Below are 19,595 nucleotides of genomic sequence, written 5' to 3'. Positions count from 1 at the left end.
AGAGAATAACACTGTTGCCTTAATATGTACAATATTTTAGTACATAAAAATATAAGAGAATATATATAATAATGTTACTTTTGCGAGTTAGAAGGACCTTTCTTTGTAAGTGTTTTCCTTCCCTCTAAGGCTTTCTCTCGTAATTCATTTTCCATTGCATTGTTCACTGTTTTGGCAATCATCTTCTTTAACTTTTGTGTCTCTTGAGACCTTGTCTTTTTAGGTTGAACTGGAGCATCTTTAAGAAAATCAAAAACAGCATATATTATTAATTTTAATATTAATAATATTTTATCTTATACTTACTTCCACGTCTTTTAGTGCTTTTCTTGGCTTTACTGGCCTTTGCTTTTACTGATGTTGGCAATTTTGTTTTAACTTTGAGCTTTCCTTGTGGCATTTTTTATATTTTATCTTTGTATTATATACAAATTTCTTTGTATTATATACAAATTTAATGTAGCTTGTAATCTAAAGAAAACAAATTATGAGAGTAATAAAGAATAAGAAACTGGTGTCGTTTACAGAAACATGTGTTTGAAAAAAATAGTTTTAAAAAGTAGATGTTTTATATAGTATATTAAAAAATGAACAAGGAAACATAATATAACCTAAAAATCCTGATAAAAAAATAGTGAAAACAGAATAATTTTTGCGTATTTCGCATCTTTTTTCTTGAAATATATTATATAAGCCACTATACTTTTTAAAACTTTGTTATTTTCTTCAAATTCGTGTTTCCGTAAAAGACACCAGAACCGAGAATAATTTTTATAATCTTTTATATTTATATTACTAGACACACATAAGCGCCCGTGTAGGGCGCTATTTATTCCTATAATTACAAAGAAACATATATTATGATTTTATCTAAGAAGACACTTTGAATATTTTCTATTAAACACAAAAGTAATAAAAACAAATACCCGCACTAACCTTCTCAAAATGTATGAACCGTCAAAGTATACAACTACGCCGTAATAACTACTCGTGAGCAGGGATGTTCCTCGGAGAAGGAGAATGTGTACTAGATTTGAGGGCAATTTTGTACTGAATTGTACTGACTACACGCGCTACCTATACTGCATTCATATTAATCATGAATTGGCGGGATATTTAAATTGCCCTAACTGTGACTTGATTGTTTACATAAAATATACATTATAATTTATTATTACAAATAAAATAGATAAATAAACAATAAAAGTTATTTTTCTATATTTTTATTACAAATTGGTATTTATAAATGCACTTTGCAAGGATTTTTATTTTATTGAAATGTATAAAAATTTTATATTAATGTGAATTTTATTATTATTTAAGACCCTATAATTTATAATTTATAGTAGCACAACCATTTTATATTAATTCTAACATAAATAAACATCTGCTTTTTGCATATAACAATACGATATTTTGTCGTTAATCTTTGAATGAACAACAACTTACATTATTAATTTGTGTTAACACGACAATTTGGCAGTAATCTTAGGACAAATAAACATTAAAATGTTATTAATTCATAACACAACAATTTAGTGTTAATTTTAAAATAAACAAATTTTCATCGCTTTTTCATTCATATAACTTTAAAATAAACTTTAGAAACACATTATTAATTTATAATAATCCAACAAGTTACAGACAAAAATTCGCGTTATTAATTTATAATGATAAAACAATTCAACATTAATCTTTCGATCAATAAAAATTTGCGCTAATGGGCGCATTCAACATTATTACATATCAAGATAAAGTAAAATAATAAAAACAGAACCCGTATTTTTATAACTGATCGCAGTCATTATCACATCCGTCAAATAAATCGCATTATATTTTGACTTCTTGCTCGAACGCGTTGTCGCTATTTGTACCTTTGATCATTTCTTTTACAGAAAATGTTTCGTAATCGATTACCTTATATTTTATGTATATATGTATATGTTTATACGTCTACGCAAGTTTGTCTGGATAGGCCCTAAAGGTTATAGAATGTAAAAAAAATTAAATTACTAAGTTATACTTATAAAATTGTACTGATTTGTACTTTGAACTAAAAATGTACTGATAATCAGTACAAAATATTGTAAAGAAGTACTGAGTACTAAGATTTAATGAATTGTACTAAAATAGTACAATTGTGCTGCAAAGAACATCCCTGCTCGTGAGACCAGTGACGCCAGATTTGAGACGCAAACAGCATGAGAGAGGAAATACCGCACATGCGCAAGTTACGTACACCTGGTCAAACAGTGTTTTAATTAGAGACCGGTTGTATGCGCATGAGCAGCTCTGCGCATGTGCGGTAATGGAGATCCAGTGCCGTTAGGGTGCAGTCCCATTGAGCACGAATCGGAATGACGGATCGGATTTCTCACTAGAATTGAGTGTTCTGTTCCGTTTTTGCTACATGAGACTGGTAGAGAAATTTTTTACGGAACGGAACCAGTGTTGCGATATGGGACCGGTTGTATGCGCATGTGCGGCAATACGGCGTCAGTACAGTGTCTCATACAAGTTAAACAAGGCACCGTTACCCCGCTACATTAAAAATATTTCAAAATTTTTTGAAATTGATTGAAATTTTCTACTTCTTGGTTTTTAGCTGCTGGCTCCGTAGATTCCATGCTTGTAAATAAATAAATCTTATTAATAAATAATCTTATTTGTAGTCATCTAATTTTCTCATGTCAAAACGTCCCGCCATACGGTCAACACACAACATATAACGGCACTGGATCTCCATCACCGCACATGCGCAGAGCCGCACATGCGCATACAACTGGTCCTATATCGCAACACTGAACGGAACAGACACATGTGTGAAGAAACGTAAACTATATTTTGTAACAGACAGTTTTATATTGGACAGTTTTAACCTCAATGCAACTAAAAATATCCTAAATTCATAGAGATGGATGAAAAAACAGTTTTATTAGTCATATTTGGCACTCATTTTGGCTTGTTACTAACCTAACATTGGCTGCGTTCAGCAGAACAACTGCTGAATTGTCGTCTAGTCAACACTTAACGTTGATTTGTTGGTTCTAAAAGTAAGAGCCAATCATGTTCGATTGCTACCAAGCGATTTGTTCTGCTGAACGCGCCCATTGTTCCGGACAGTTCCGGATGTTCTAAACAGACAGAAATACTTTAGAACATATATACTGGAAGGGGCATAGCCTATCTAAATATACATAACAAAAGTGTCCCCTACATCTATCTATCCTTGTCTGTACGAAATCGGTCAATGCGTTTGCGCGAATGTATAACCGCTTAAGTTGAAAGTAGAAAGATTTAAAATAAGTGGAAGGCATTTGAAAATTTGATTATAACAGTTTATTTTTTAAGTTATATTATAATATAATTGCAATATATTATAAATTATATATAATAATATGTAGTAATATGGAATAATAGTCTTGCAAAATAAAATAAAAATAATGATGCACATAACCAAAAACAAATACTGTAATAAACAATAATTATATACAGGATGTACAGGATGAACTAAAATAAGATAACAAACTTTGAGGAGCAAGAACAAACATGAAAAAAAATTTGACATCAACATATGTCCGTCAAACCCACTGTTACTGATATAAAATATATATTATTAATGAAAAATAAAAAAGTAATATTTATTATTATGTAATATTCTCGCTCCTCTAAAGTTTGTTATCTTATTTTAATTATATCTTATATATATAGTAACTAGTACAATAAAAATTATTATAATAAATAATAAAAAAAATATTTAAAAACTTCATTGATGTTTAAATAGTATTAGTTTTGTATACTTTTTTATGATTATTTCTTTAGACTTGATTATATTGGAAGGCTTGTCATAGATAAGCTTGTCTAGTTTGTCATCACACACATCAACATAATCGACGCATGCGTATTGCAATAAAATGTACAGACAAGGATAGATAGATGTTGAGGACAACGACAAGTCAGCTATGCCCCTTCCAGTATATATGTTCTAAGAGAAATACGCGTTCCGATCGGAAGAAATAGCAGGATCAAAAATTCACTAGAATTCTGGTGAGAAATCCGATCCGTCATTCCGATCCGTGCTCAATGGGACTGCACCCTAAGGGTTTATTTATTACAAAGTAAATTAGAGTATATTACATTTCAAAAACTTTATCGTAGAAATTATTGTAATTTCATCAAACTTATTTATAATTTTATAAACATAAAACCGATAATGTTAAATATACTTTAGCTTTCATACATATATAAAATTAATCAAATATATTAATGCTTTGTCTTGGATATTTTTTTGTATAAAATGATGAAATTATTTGTTTCAAAATGTTTTTTTATTAATGAGTTAAAAACCTTTTTGTTTCCATATTTCTTTAGCACGTCCTCTCAACAGAACTGCCGGTTACAGAAAAAAATTTTTGTTAAAAATTTTTCTATTGTTAGATTTTTAACAAAAATTTTTCTCTGTAACCGGCAGTTTTGTTGAGAGTTCTGGACGCCCCCCGAAGAGTTCTAGCGATAATTATTAACACTCGAAGCGCTCAGAGGCGAAATAAAAAAGTTCTCGATGATTGAAGTTTCAGATTCGAAAAATTTCTAACAAAAATTTTTCTCGGTAACTGACAGTTCTGTTGAGAGTTCTGTATAGCCCCTCACGAGTTCTAATGATTATCCTTAAGGCTTGAAACGCTAAAATCAAAATTGAACGAGTTCTCGCTATTTTTCGTTTTCTAAGTCGAGAATTTCAAATTTAATTTACGTAGTATTTCAAGCAAAACTATTTTTGAAACTTATCTAGAACTATAGAAATCTATTTGAAATCTACTCAAAACTATAAAAAAATTTGGATTTTTTACATAATGGGGGGCGTCGTGAAGTTAGCCCCCCGATTTTTCAAATGGTGTTTTCTTTACTGTAAATGGCAGAACTCTTTCTAAAATGATCTGAGAACTCTAGAACTCCTCGGGGGGACATCCAGAACTCTAATCATTTTTTTCAATTTTGAAAAATAGGGGGCCAACTTCACAAAGGTAATGGTATACTGAAAACATTTTGAGTATTCTTATTAAGTTATTAGAGATATATTGTACATGAGCTAATTGGTCTTTTCTCATGGAATCTCTAATCTAAAGAATTTCACCTTACCAGTACAATTTAGTCCCGTGTATTCAGAAGTGCATTCACATTCGTATCCGCCATCTTTGGCACACCTGCAGACCTTTGGCCACCATTCTGACAATAATTTTAATAAAGACAAAACAGGATCATCGTAAAAATAAAACACAATATCTCACAATATTATGTTCGTCTTAATTTCATTATCATTATTTTACCGAACTCAAAGAATTTTTCCAATTTCATTGACTCAATTCTAGTAAAACTTGTTTAATGTTCTAATTCTTTAATTCCTACAAATATTCTATTCTCTAAATTTTTTACTCAGTTCTATGATACATCACAATCCTTCTAAATTCCTTTCTATTTATTAATTTCTAGAGGACTTACCTTCTGGCAAGGATCCAACATTGCGCAATTGTAGCCGCAGTAGCCAAAATCGCAAACACAATCGTAACTATCAGGCAGATTTTGGCACCTGCCGTGTCCACAATCTGTCTGTGAATTTTCGCATTCGTCTATGTCCTCGGTGCAATTGCCACCGGTGTATCCGGTGTTCATCGATATCCGTCTCGCAGTACAGGCCGATGTAACCCGGAGCGCAGGTGCATCTCTTGCTACGTAATAATAATTCCGTAGTACACACACATAAAACTTCTGTTTAATAATTAAATTTAAGAAAGTTTTTAGACTCCAGAATCTAAAATGACAATCCCAAAATCCACCGATTCCCTAAACTTGAGATTCAGATTTCACAACCTGTATTTTATCATATTAAACTAAACTTTCTCAAATATTGAAAAAAATCAAATTATGCAATAGTGATCAAAAGGAACAGCGATTTAAACTTCAGCAATTTTAAATCCTAGAGTCTTGGAAATTAAAGTTTTATTACATATTCATAATTCGTTTCCAACAGTGATGCGATCTTTTCCACAGCGGTCCCGGCTCGGCTGTGCTCGGCTGCCTCACACAACCTTACAGAAGCGCTACGTCACGTATCCGTGTGCACACAACCTTACAGAAGCGCTACGTCACGTATCCGTGCGCACACGGACTTCTGTAAGGTTGTGTGAGGCAGCCGAGCACAGCCGAGCCGGGACCGCTGTGGGAAAGATCGCATCACTGGTTTCCAAAAACTCGCATCTGCCGTTCTGGCATCTCTGACCAGGTAGAGTACAATAAGGCGAGTTACAAACTAAATCGTCGTAACCAGATCGGCAGTTGTAGGTGAAGTTATCGCCTGTCTTCGGGTTCGGCGAGTCGAGGCAGGTCGCGCCACGCATGCCTGGCCTGGGTTGTTCTCGCACGTGATTAGTCGGAATTTTTCGCACAAGTCACCAGTAAACTGGTCCGGGCACTCGCAGCGAAATGAGCCCGGCACAATCACGCACACGCCTTCGTGTTTGCAAAAATTCAGCGTCACGCACTCGTTGATATCGTTGTCATCTACAACAAAAGATAAGAGTTGATAAGAAAGTGTTGCGATCACTTCGTGATCGTTAGAGAATGTAGCGTTAATCTTGCGTGTTTATGGTATATATTCAGCATTATGATGCGATGTCTAAAATAAATTTTTTAACATAATAAATTGATTGGATATTTCAAAAACTTTACTATAGTCCTATAAAATTTGGTTCACGTCAGTAATTAATTTATGACAAATCTAATATTTAAAAAGTAAGATTATTTACAGCATGATTTTTTCCTAAAATTTTTAATTCTTGCAATTAGAAGTTTTTGTAGAAAACAATTCTGATTTTATAATGTAATATTTTTTTAAAATGTTTTTTTCTCGATTTTAATAATCGAGTTTGATACCAAAATCATGGATGTCGAGTTCAGAAATTCTTGACAAGATAATGGAACAATTATACTAATTAACGTAAATATTAATAAATTTTAAACTTATTGCTGATATTATCAGTGTTTGTTAATACTTTTTTGTAAAATAATGGTAAAATATCACAATCTCATTGTCATCACAAAAAATATTAATCTTTCGTAAAACGTGAAATGATTTCAACATGAGAAAATACTAACAGCCATCCCTGCCAGCCGCTGTCGCAGATGCAAATGTAATTCGCGATGCCATCGACGCATGTCGCTCCGTTCCGACACTTGTCAATGCACTCGTCGATGTTAAAGGAGCAGTCATTCTCGGCATAGCTGGCTGGACATTCGCATATATAGTTGTTTGCTTTATCGAAGCAGTAGCTATCGTTTTTTGCAGTCCGTATAAAAGCACAACATACAGCCGATACTGTCGAGGTGAGTGGCATTGCCGTTGCTTTGCAACGTCAGAAACTCCAGCAGCGTAAAATTCGCATTTTGATACACTTCTTCATTCGTAAAGTAGTGCAGCAGTATGCTGCCGATGCGCACTTTGCCTAGACAGCCCTTGAATGGCTCTCCTGAAAAAAGAAATAAAAGTTATAATAATTGTTTAGTAAGCAAAAAGCGCTTAAATAAAAAGAAGATTTTACACTGAAGAAGACTGAACATGAAAAACTAAAAAAAGAGTTCAAATTTAAGGACGGAATTTTTGAGACTTGAAAGTTTCAGGAGTGAAGATTTTATGTATTTCAAAACTACTAAAAGCCAAACAATAAAACAACTTTTGATTTCCAAGCAATTAAAATGTTTTCCGACTTTCCTTCATATTTCAATTCCAACCACAGTTCTGAAAGTTCTCCGACTAGTTTTAATCGACAAGCGGCTCGACCCGGCTGGACAAGAATCCAGCTAGTCTTTTTAGCAATAATTTGTAACGGTCGGAGCACTGAGTTCTCTCGTTCAAAATGTCCGTTAGCCTTATTAATTTAAACCACGTGCTCCGATTGGCTACCGACAGCAATAATAATGTAAACGCGGTGTATGAATAAATCACTTTTACCAGAAAGAAGAATGGCCTTTATTACTTTGCCTTAATACATTTTACACTGCATATCGCTCGACTCGACTAGATCTATTCTCACGACAATTATCGACGACTCTAAACGCGACTGACTCTATCGCCGGTTCTTTACAGAGTGCTTTACCGGATTTCTCTTCGGATAGTCCTGCTCCTGGGGAAGATTCCGGATCGTTCTCGATCCTTCGGCGGATCCGGTGGCGCGCGCATAGATCGATCCGTTAACTCTCGATCTATCGAGAGTCGATATCTTGCGACTCTGTGTATCGCCTAGTGCATATTTGCGCCTCCTATCGGTCGACCGTAGCTATAACTTACAGCTCGGCCATTCTGCAAATGTACTACGTCCCATTTGTAGTACGCAGACTCTGGATGAAGCTCGTGTGTGTGACGTGCATGTGACATCATGCAGTACCGGTAACTATTCCTGTATTTTACTTTTATTGTTTCTTTCACTAACATCACAGTAAAATTGTTAGTTACTAAACGCAACTTATTCTAACGTATCTTACTCTAACGCAACTTGATTTAACGCAATTTATTTTAACGCAACTTATTCTAACGCACTTATTCTAACGCAACTTATTCTAACGCAACTTATTTAGTGCTGGCTGTCCGTTTTTTGTTTAGGACCTCCTGCGTCGGGCACCTGTTTGGCCCAGGGTTTCATCCGCTCGCTTGACATAATCGTGTTCAGCGGTTTCATCTTTACATTAAAACCAGGTATATCTTTTATTACATATCTGTTATTGCCCAGACTTTTGCCCACTATATACGGGCCGATAAATTTAGGTTTTAATTTAGCGTTTTCCCCGGGTTTAGCCCTTGTATTCCTAATTAATATTAAATCGCCTTCTTCATAAGTTGAAGGTTTCTTAAATCTGACATCGCGGTATTTTTTGTTATAGGCGCGAATCAATTCTGACGCCTCGTGCGCCGTAGCGCGTGCGGCGGTTCGCTCACGTTCCAGGTCCGTATCAACGTCGGCTAGGACCCGTGTGAGACGCGCGAACGGAAAGTCTGCGTGGCTGCGTTGCTCGTACCCGAGCAATAGCTTCGACGGGCTGGACTTCGTCATCGAATGGTAAGTATTATTTATAATATATTGTAATTTACTTAATGCGTCTTTCCACTGCGACGCGGAATCGATTAATTTAGTCAACGAGGACTTTAGGAAGCGATTCACTCGTTCTACCCTCCCGTTCGCCCAAGGCGCAGCCACGGCAACTTTGCGGTGTTTAATTCTGAATTTTTCCGTAAATTCCGTGAATTCCTTCGACGTGAACGCCGTTCCGCGGTCCGAAATTACTTGTGATGGATTACCAAATGTACAAAAGATATTTTTTAAATGATCAGTTACTATTGTGAATTGCAAACCGTATAAGTATAAATGAAATCTCTCGACTGCGCGTACAATGGCTAACATTTCTAACTCAAAACTGTGATAGTGTTGCTCTGCCTCATTGGTGGTCTTGCTAAAGTAAGCCACCGGGCACCAGGATCCGTGCTTCTGCCGCTGCAGAAGGATTGCACCGAGGCCTAAGCTGCTCGCATCAGTATGCAGCTCAGTTTCTGCGGCCGGATCAAACAACGCTAACACCGGAGCTGAGGTGAGTTCTTTCTTTAATAATTCGAACGCCTCAATACATTTGTCATCAAATCTAAACTCAGTGTCTTTTTTCAAAAGATCTTGTATCGGCCTAGCCTTAATCGCGAAGTCTTTAATAAATTTTCGAAAATAGCTGGCTAATCCTAAAAACCGTTGCACCTCATGTGCGTTAATTGGTTTTTTATAGTTACGAACCGACTCTACGTGTCTCGGACTCAGTGTAATACCATTACTAGATATTATGTATCCGAGAAATTCTATTTGTTTTTTAAGAAATTGACATTTTTTATAATTTAACTCAAAATTATACGACTTAAAAATGCTCAATACTTCTTTTAATACCGTTAAATTTTCCTCTACAGTTGCCGTCGGGCCCAGTATGTCGTCTATGTACACCAGCACTTTCCCGGCACGTATCAGCGGATTCAAGATTTGGATCACTCGCTTCTGAAACTCGGCCGGCGCTTCCGAGTAGCCAAAGGGTAAGCGGGTGTACTCATACTGCCCGTCGGGCGTCGCAAAAGAAAAATACTGTGTTGAATTTTCGTGAACTCGAATCTGGTGAAACCCGTCTTTAAGATCTAACAACGTGAAAACGGCTTTATTTGTCAATCGTGAAAGACAATCCTCAATAACCGGAAACGGATATTTTTGTTTTATAATTCGACTATTAAGCGGTCTGAGGTCCACACACAATCTAATTTGTCCGTCTTTCTTCCTTACAGGTATCACGCGTGCGCAGTATGGCGAGATACTCGGCTGTATAATTCCTCGGCGCATCAGGTCGTCCGTGATCTCTCGGATCTTGATGCGTTCCGCATACGCGAATCGTCTCGGTGAGTATGCATATATTGACGCATCTCTCAGGTGCACTTGCACCTTGTAGTCGTCGTTAATCGGAGTGACATTTTCGCTCTCTATATTCAAAATCGTTTTTTTCAACTTTCTTTTAACATCGGCGTCAAAATCAATCTCATTATTTTCAATTATTTGTTCCAGATTTTCCGGCGTGTTCTCGACAGCGTAAAGCGGCAACTGTTGCAACAAGTTAACTCTATAGTTAATTTGACTGTCCTCCGACTCGACAAGATCATATGATACAGAAATTTTGTGTAAGCTAATAAAATCTCTTCCTAAAATTAAATCGCATTCAACTGATTCTCTAATTATATATAATTCTACCGCTAGTGCTAAATCATTTAATTGCTTAATTGTTAATTCGACCGGCACGACTCCGATTATTTTTAATGGTACGCCACTAAAGTTATAAAACCGTTTCATGGTCGGTAATAACCTATGCGGTCTCGGCTTGACAAGATCTCGGTATACTTCTTCTCGAATAAATGAAACAGGACTCCCTGAATCAACTAAAGCTCGTAAATTGCAATTAAAATTACAGATACTTGTAACAACCGCAAACGGCTTGCTGAGACTCCTACTGGCGCCCTCTACTTCCATGACCGCAGCGACGACGGATTCAGCATCGACTTCAGATGGGGCTGCCTCTGTAACAGCTGCTACTGTCCGCGCCGCCGACGGCTGGTTCGGCAACGACGACTTCCCGCCTGCTCGACCCTTCAGCGCGGGACAATCGAACTGGCGGTGGCCCTTCACTTTGCAGTAGAAGCAAACGACGTCGCTTCTGCACACCATATGTGAGTGGCCCTTTCTCCCACAATTCCGGCACACACCGTCTTTGTTTTTCACAGACGCACTCGGCACTGTCTTTTTTTCATTCTCGACACTGCCCTCGGTTATTATTCTCATTCGCTCCAGAAAACTGTCCAAGGTTTCATTCGGCACTGAAAGCGCGATAGCCCTCATTGAGTTTTGCGTGATTCCACCGATTATTAGATGGATCGCGTCTTTTACCGGCAAGTCCATTTTATTAATAAGCGCGAGTTTAGCGATCGAATATTGATCGAAAGTTTCTTTTTGCGCGTTCCACTTCCGCGCTTCGACTCGTTGCATAGCTTTATAAAACGGCACTTTTCTATCGAAAATCTTTAATAGCTCAAGGCGCAGGCCCTGCCACGACTCGATTTCCGGTCCCGACTGTATGTCGTACCACTGGCGCGCGAACTTGACTAATTTGCTCGACGCGGCAAGTAAGGTCACCCCGTCCGTTGCACTGTGTATTTGTGCTACTCTGTCCACTCGTCGCACCCACACCGACACACAATCGTCTTCGGACCCGCCGAACTCGGGAATTTGCGAGGCTAGCCAGGAAATTGCGTTTCCTGCTGGCAGCCCGCTCCCGATGCTCACCAATTGCATCGGTTGAGCTGTATTTAAGGACGACCCCGCGGAGTTCGTCCTATTTAAATTTTCATTATTGTTTATCGGAGCCACTGGCTCCTCGGCTCGGCTCGCAGGCGCAGCGGGCCTCGCTGCCTGCAATTGTTGAACAATTTGTACCATAAATTGCTGTTGCTGGAGCTGCAGCATCGACGTCATCTCAGCGAAAACTTGTCGGAACACCCCAGCGGTCAACGGCTCCGCAACTGTTGACCGCGTGGCGGCCGACGGCACCGGTCCTTCTCCGAACGCACCGTGTGGCTCCGCCGGTGCATCCGTGCTCTTAGCCTTCTCCCAATGGGCCAAAATTGTTTTTATGAGGACCTCGCGGTCCTCTGACAGCGGAAGCTGGTTATGCTTCGCATAATTTTGGAGTTGCTCCAATGAGGCCTTCTCCAAATCGGCTTGCTCCATTTGCGATCTTGTCCTCGGCATTCTCTTCTTTTACTCTCACTCGACTAAGTCTTTGGTTTTTTTCGGCACGACGCGGGTTCTTGAGCCCGTTTTTCTTCTCGACACGACACGACAATGTTTCTTTCTCGACACGACGCGGGTTTTTGGAGCCCGTTCTCCGTTTCGACACGACACGACAACTTTTCTTTACCGACTTCACTTATCCGACACGACGCGGGTTTTTTGAGCCCGTAATCCCACTTCTGAATTTAATACTGAAAGTTCTCCGACTAGTTTTAATCGACAAGCGGCTCGACCCGGCTGGACAAGAATCCAGCTAGTCTTTTTAGCAATAATTTGTAACGGTCGGAGCACTGAGTTCTCTCGTTCAAAATGTCCGTTAGCCTTATTAATTTAAACCACGTGCTCCGATTGGCTACCGACAGCAATAATAATGTAAACGCGGTGTATGAATAAATCACTTTTACCAGAAAGAAGAATGGCCTTTATTACTTTGCCTTAATACATTTTACACTGCATATCGCTCGACTCGACTAGATCTATTCTCACGACAATTATCGACGACTCTAAACGCGACTGACTCTATCGCCGGTTCTTTACAGAGTGCTTTACCGGATTTCTCTTCGGATAGTCCTGCTCCTGGGGAAGATTCCGGATCGTTCTCGATCCTTCGGCGGATCCGGTGGCGCGCGCATAGATCGATCCGTTAACTCTCGATCTATCGAGAGTCGATATCTTGCGACTCTGTGTATCGCCTAGTGCATATTTGCGCCTCCTATCGGTCGACCGTAGCTATAACTTACAGTTCAAAGTATCGATTCAACGATTACAATATTCTAATAAAATAGTTGCATCGCATTATGGAATATCTAAAAACCGTATATCACAATATGATACTCACCGGACATCATACTATGCGATGGGATGGCAGTTGTCAGTCTATGTTCACCATAATCCACACTGTTCCCCTCGATTCCGTCTCTTCTATCGTGTTTCAACCCGACAGTGACGTAAGTGTGCTTGTCGGACAAGGCACTGGAAAGTCCACCGAGAGTGACTATTCCTGTTACCAGGAGATCGTGCCACAGCTGGTAGTTGAAGTGGGCGCTTGAACGAGGCTGCCCTTCGGGCTGGACTTTGCCGAAGGATACAGTGCCCTGGTTTTCCAAATCGAGCTGCCAAGACACGGTGACATTGTCTTTGAAGACAGACACGGTGAAATGTTGATCGCCTACGTGCGATGCCACGTGAAGCAGCGTACCGTCGGTGTTGGATCTGTACGTGATCTCGATGATGTCGAAGATCGCGTTGGCGATGCATTCGTAACAGTCGTCAAAGTTCTGGCAGCGCGAGCCTGCCAGGCAGTCCTGCAGCTGGCAGAACTCTATTTCCTGACAAGTCTTACTGGTGTAGCAGCGCGGACATTGACACCAGAAGTCGTTCCACGTAACGTGACACATGCCGTTGTGGTTGCACGGATTACTTACGCACACGTCATTCGACACGACGATCAAGACACGACCCTCAAGAATCTTCTCGTGGTCAAAGGAGACGTTGCCGAACTGAGTGAGCATGGGAATGTCCGACGTCTAAAAAAATACAAAAAATAAAAATGTCTTAAATAAAAGTACGTTGATGAAGCATGCTGATGAAAAGACTATAATTATTGACAATTTTTGCATTTTTATTCAAAAGAAAGATTTTATGAATTAAATTAATCCTTATGGAAAAAATGTTGATCAAGTTAAGAACTGTTATATTTTGAAGTAGTAGAAAAAATAGAAGAATAATTCAAAAATTGCAAGGATCAATCCCACATAGCAAAATTTCATCCTACGGATGTCCGTGGGATGTAATGTAAAAGATTTTCAGATATCCCTGGGATGTCTGTACAAAGCCGTAGGATATCCGTAGGGCATCCGTGGGATATCCGAATGTCCGCTTTTCAGATATCCGTAGGACATCAAAAAATAAATCCCTGGGATATCCCTGGGATATCCTACATATGATTAAATTAGATCCCAACAATGTCCCCTGGATATCTTTTTTTATCCAGATAAAGTCCAAATAAAATTATTGAATATAGGATGGTGTAAATAATCCGATCTTATATTCAAAATTATTTTAAAACCTCATTCAATCAACAAAATGGTTGCGCAACATTATTTCATTGTTGAATGAAATTATAAGACGATTCTAAATATAAAATCGGACTATAAATACCACCCAAAAAAATATCTATTTTAAATATTTATTTAAAATGTCTTTAAAAAATATATTTTTTTAAAAGATTTAAACAGAAATTGTTTAGTTTTAAGTTAAGGAAGCAATAAAACAGTAATCTTAATAAGTAACGTCTCTCTCTTTCTCTCTCGAAAAGTTTCATATTAATTATTATTTATATTTTAAAAAATTATGACAATCTCGCTTTAATGACACCACTATCAAGATATTGTTTTATTACTACTTTTTATTACTCCTTTAAAACTAAACAATTTTTGAAACATTTTTTCAAAATACATATTTTTTTCAAATATTTTATATAGACATTTGACATGTAAGTATCTTTATGAGCATAAAGGAAAGATTATTAGCAAAATTTCTTCAAAATAAAAGCTTCTATTATATTACATTATTTTAAGAAATAGACATATTTCAAAAAAGGTAAAGTACGTATAAGTAATATAAATAATAGTACATTTGAAGCACATTTTATTATAAAATATGTAATTTTTTTTTAATTTTTTATTTACTATATAATGTAAAAATAGTCACAATAAAAATAAAATTTGTATATATAAAAACGAAAACTAAAGATACGTCTTGTACATTTCAAAATTGCACTAGTCACAGTGTTAGATATAATTTAATAAACTTAATATTACTAAATATTATAACTTAATATGAATAATATTACATACATAATATTTTATACATAAAATTGCTAATATTATGTATAAATTATACACATGAACAAAATATAATAAAAAAGTATTGAATATTTTATTGTGCAGCATTCATTTTTTTTATTTTTTCAGTTGCATGACGAAGCCATGATTTAATTGGTTCCGAAATTTCGTGCTCGGTAGCTTGCGGGTATTTTAATTGAACTGCACCTACAAATACGTATAAACATTTATATAACATAAATATAAACATATATCTCTCAATATATTTTTAATTTTTTTAAACTAGATGTTTAATGAATTAGATGGGAAGTTAATCTAATTTTTATAATTTAATAACTAAATCTAATGTATGTATTATATGTATATGCATTATGTATAGGTTTATTAGTGTAAATATCTATGTGTTTAAGTGTGTGTTTATGTGTTTGTATGTGTGGGTATATATATATATATATATATATATACGTAGTATATATTCAATTGTTTATAAGTTATACATTCACTAAATTTATTAACAAAACAAACATTTATATTTCCTACATATTGTACATAATTCTTGTCATTTTTCAAAGAACTAGTTATTCTTAAAGATGCATGTATTATGTTATCTTGTTTATGCCATAAGTTAAGAATATTATGTTACCTTGTTTACGCAATAATTAATTATGACTTAAATATTAGTACCTATAGTCTTTTTTTTACTGTAAATAAGCGAACTCCTTCTGCAATATAATTTAAAACAATAATGTTGAATCCTATTTTCACTATACTATACATATACATACCCACACGGAACAAAAAGCTCTAATGCATATCCACTAGATGTCCATCATGGAGATTCGAAACCTCTATTAGATGTCTATGTAATCTCCTATAAATGTCTACTAGACATTCACAGTTTCGCATTACATACCTCCATTCGACATCCATTAAATATATTCATAGATATCATATGGAGCAATCATAGATGTTCCATAGATATTTCATAGAGCTTTGATGGATTGTAGTTTCAATTCGTCATTAATAAAATTATTTGGAAGTAAAATCACAAATATGATTGCGAGATAGTCTTGTTTATGTAGGTGTTAACAGATTGTCACGACTGTGAGACAGTCGAGAACTGTGAGACAGTCGAGAACATGGTGACACTCTGTTAACACCCACATAAACAAGACTATCTCGCAATCACATTTGTGACTTTACTTCCAAATAATTTTATTAATGACGAATTGAAACCACAATCTTTCTACTAAACAGATTTGTAACGTTAGCACTGAAGATGGCTGAATGATCAGCCGAAACGTTTGACATCAACAATGCCCTAACAATATCCGTTACTATGGATACTGATACTTCTATCAAACATCGATAACAGATGTCTAATAGACATTTATGATGGATTTATATCGTCATTTATCATGGAAATAATATGGATTTTTAATAGAAACCTATCCAATATCCATCGTAGAGATAGATGTAGTATGGAGTTATGGAGATTATATGGACGTCCATTGGATATTATGTTCTGTGTGGGTAGTATTACATACGTAAAACTAACTTATTTGTAGAAATTATATATATATAATTGTGCTATAAATATATATATAGCACAAAAATTAATATAAAATATATAAATAAAAATTGTAGTAGTGGTGTTCTACTAGCCAACATCTCTCAAACATAACCTTATTTATGATATATATAGAAAGATAACCTGCGTATGATATAATAATTTTAGATTTTAATAATTATCTGTCAATTTATTAGTTCCTGACGCCTTATATGTTATCGCTTATGCGTCTTTTTCCGTTTTTTAAGGGAGAATCACAGCACAAAACTCACACTTCACTGCCTACGTTAATCTCAATGTTCACCGATCTACGACACTAGAATTCGATTCGAGTTGTCAATCTGAAAAAGGTTAGGTAATCAAAAAGCGGTAATCTTATACAGTGATGGGAGAAAGTTCCGTAACATTCAAATATCTTGGAAAATAATGATTATGGAAGAAAATGTTTAATACAAAAGTTTTAGTATATTAAGTGGTTTATTATATGGTTATATTAAAATGACCTTCATGTGACCTTGAAGGACACCGCGAAGGTCAATTTTGAAATCTTAAATAAAAACTCCTATTTTCTATTACATATTCTTAAAGCTGGTGTCAAGACGTTTCCGAAACACTATAATGAAGTTATTTTTCATTAAATACTTTTCGAGTTATGAGGCTTGAAAGTTACAGCATTTTGACACAAAATACAAAATATCTTGTAAAACATTCAATTTTCGGGAATCTTACCTTAATACTTTTATGCATAAAATAATGAGACAAATCAATTGATATAAAGAAAACACATTGTTGCTTTTAAGAAAAAATATGTAATTTGCAACATGCAGCTGCATATTTTTTTTTACTTGTCCAAAAAATACTTGTGCTTTGATACTTGAATACTTGTACTTTACTTGTACTTTAATCTTAACAAATGGACGGATTAAAATTATATTTGTATGTTATATGTGTGTCTACGCATGCACACAAAATTAAATTTGTTCTCTGTTCAAATTAAGCAAAAAAATGTCTTACTAGAAAATATTTATGTAAGAAATCTTTTGCTAAATTTGAAGAAACAGCAATTTTAATGTACGTATATTTTTTTGTGCTAGAAATATCTTTAGGAAATCCTACGAATAACTATTTATTATCGATCTGTATCGTTCGGATCATTTTGATCAAAATGGGATGTCCTGCGGAGATCGTACATAAGATATCCACAGGACATGCTACACGAGATACCCTCAGGTAATCCTACGGATAACGTTTTGCTCTGGATCAAACTGGGACCATTTCGATCAAATTGGGATGTCCTGGGGAGATCTTTGCTATGTGGGATGTTTGAGAAACATTTTCAAAAGATAGAATTGTTTCAAGCGTTGTAAAATTTGACAATAAAAGACTTTGAAAAAAATTCCCTTCAAAAATTTAAATAGAAATCAAATAAATTCTTACTTGATATATGTATTGATAAAAATAACATTAAAAATTAAGATATTTTCTCAGTCACCTTCGACGGAAAAAACTCCAAGACCATTGTTCTCGTGCCGTTCGATGTCATCACATTTTGGATGATGCCCTTGAAGTGAACTTGCGGCGCCTGTTCCTTCTCCAACCGTTTGCTATCGACGGCCTGGCGACTGTATCTAGACACTTGCGGTAGTCCGCCCAGACAGAGAACGGTTACGTTCAAGTCTCCCGTGGCGCTGATCGTCTTGCGGAAGTGCTCGGTGCCGTTGATCTTCACTTCTAGGAGAGTAACGTTTCTTGTCACTTGAATGGCTTAGTTTACACCGATTGTTTAGTACGCGTACCAAGTACTAAATCAGCTTTTTTGATTGGTGTAGATTTGACACTAAACGATTTATACCTATCGGAGAAGCAGATTTAGTATTTGGTACGCGTACTAAACAATCGGTGTAATGGCCGCGCGCGGTTTATGCTTCGGTCTTAATCTTAATCTTAAGAGTTGATAACGTAGAATGCCATAAGGGCGTTTATACTTCCCTAGTCTTAATCTTAGTCTTAATCTTAATCTTGGAAAGATCCCATCTTTTAACTTTAGTCCCTAATGTCCTAAGACCGGGCCAATGAGGTAAGTCTGACGTCCGACGCAGCACGAAACCGCGCGAAATAATGGTTTTCGATTCTTGTAAAATACAAAAATGAGTGATGCTGATTTAATTGAATGTGTCCAACAATTCGATGTTGTTTGGAATAAAAAAAATCCAAATTATAAAAATAAATTAGTGGTGAAGAATAGTTGGAACGCTATTGGAGAAGCGCTAAATTTAAGTGGTAAGTTAGTATGTAGAATCTAACCTCTTAAATTGAAAGAACAAAAACTGTGTAGAAGTGTTTTTATAGTTTTTCTATTACAATTTGTGGTTAGGTTTTGTTACATTTGCACATCCGTAGTCCGAATTTCCAGGGAAGCATAAACGAGTCCTTAAGATTAAGTTAAGAGGATGCTGAAGTCATATTGTTACCGACCGAAACTTTAATTTTCTAAAAAGGGTGGCGTTTTTTATTGCTTTAATAGAATTACAAATCCTTTGGTGTAAATAAAGTACATATGCTAATCTTTCGGCAGTTGGTCAAATTTAAACCAAAAAATAAAAAAAATTTTTGAAAATTTACCGACAATGTCACCTCAAAGAATTATATCTTTTATATCAAAATTATACTGCTTCAATCTGCAAAACAAGACCATGTGCCGAAGAAGAGCGTATGAAACAATAATGGAAAACCAAAAAAATAGAGCTTAGAGACTTATTTTCAAAACGCCAC

At 36.0% G+C, this 19,595-nt stretch overlaps 1 protein-coding gene across 4 annotated transcripts; it reads right to left on the bottom strand.

The window, feature by feature from the left end:
- Window positions 1-315: 315 nt before the first annotated feature.
- On the bottom strand, window positions 316-18,631 carry LOC105679913 (protein crumbs-like). Of its 4 annotated transcripts, none has more exons than XM_067357126.1 (8): window positions 18,316-18,631; window positions 13,246-13,933; window positions 7,153-7,523; window positions 6,005-6,558; window positions 5,500-5,726; window positions 5,140-5,226; window positions 937-5,035; window positions 316-471 (listed from the first exon to the last, which is right to left on the bottom strand). In XM_067357126.1, the coding sequence occupies exons 1-3, from the start codon at window positions 18,364-18,366 to the stop codon at window positions 7,327-7,329; spliced, it is 936 nt and encodes a 311-aa protein (XP_067213227.1). In that variant the 5' UTR covers window positions 18,367-18,631; the 3' UTR covers window positions 316-471; window positions 937-5,035; window positions 5,140-5,226; window positions 5,500-5,726; window positions 6,005-6,558; window positions 7,153-7,326. The 4 variants fall into 4 exon arrangements, with proteins under 4 accessions (XP_067213227.1, XP_067213225.1, XP_067213226.1 ...); XM_067357124.1 differs by having other exon boundaries at window positions 937-4,096; XM_067357125.1 differs by having other exon boundaries at window positions 937-4,096; window positions 6,305-6,558.
- Between the last annotated feature and the right edge of the window lie 964 nt (window positions 18,632-19,595).

The sequence above is a fragment of the Linepithema humile genome, chromosome 6 (genome assembly GCF_040581485.1).
Source record: "Linepithema humile isolate Giens D197 chromosome 6, Lhum_UNIL_v1.0, whole genome shotgun sequence".
Classification (NCBI taxonomy): Eukaryota; Metazoa; Arthropoda; class Insecta; order Hymenoptera; family Formicidae; genus Linepithema; species Linepithema humile.
Note: the sequence above shows the minus strand (reverse complement) of the source record. Positions and strands in the feature narration are given on the sequence as shown.

Coding starts and splice junctions, on each gene's coding strand:
- LOC105679913 (XM_067357126.1), bottom strand. CDS start 18,366: ATGACATCGAACGGCACGAGAACAATGGTCTTGGAGTTTTTTCCGTCG. Junction 13,934..18,315: donor TGGAGTTTTTTCCGTCGAAG/GTGACTGAGAAA, acceptor GTATTTTTTTAG/ACGTCGGACATTCCCATGCT. Junction 7,524..13,245: donor ATCGCATAGTATGATGTCCG/GTGAGTATCATA, acceptor TTCTTTTTTCAG/GAGAGCCATTCAAGGGCTGT.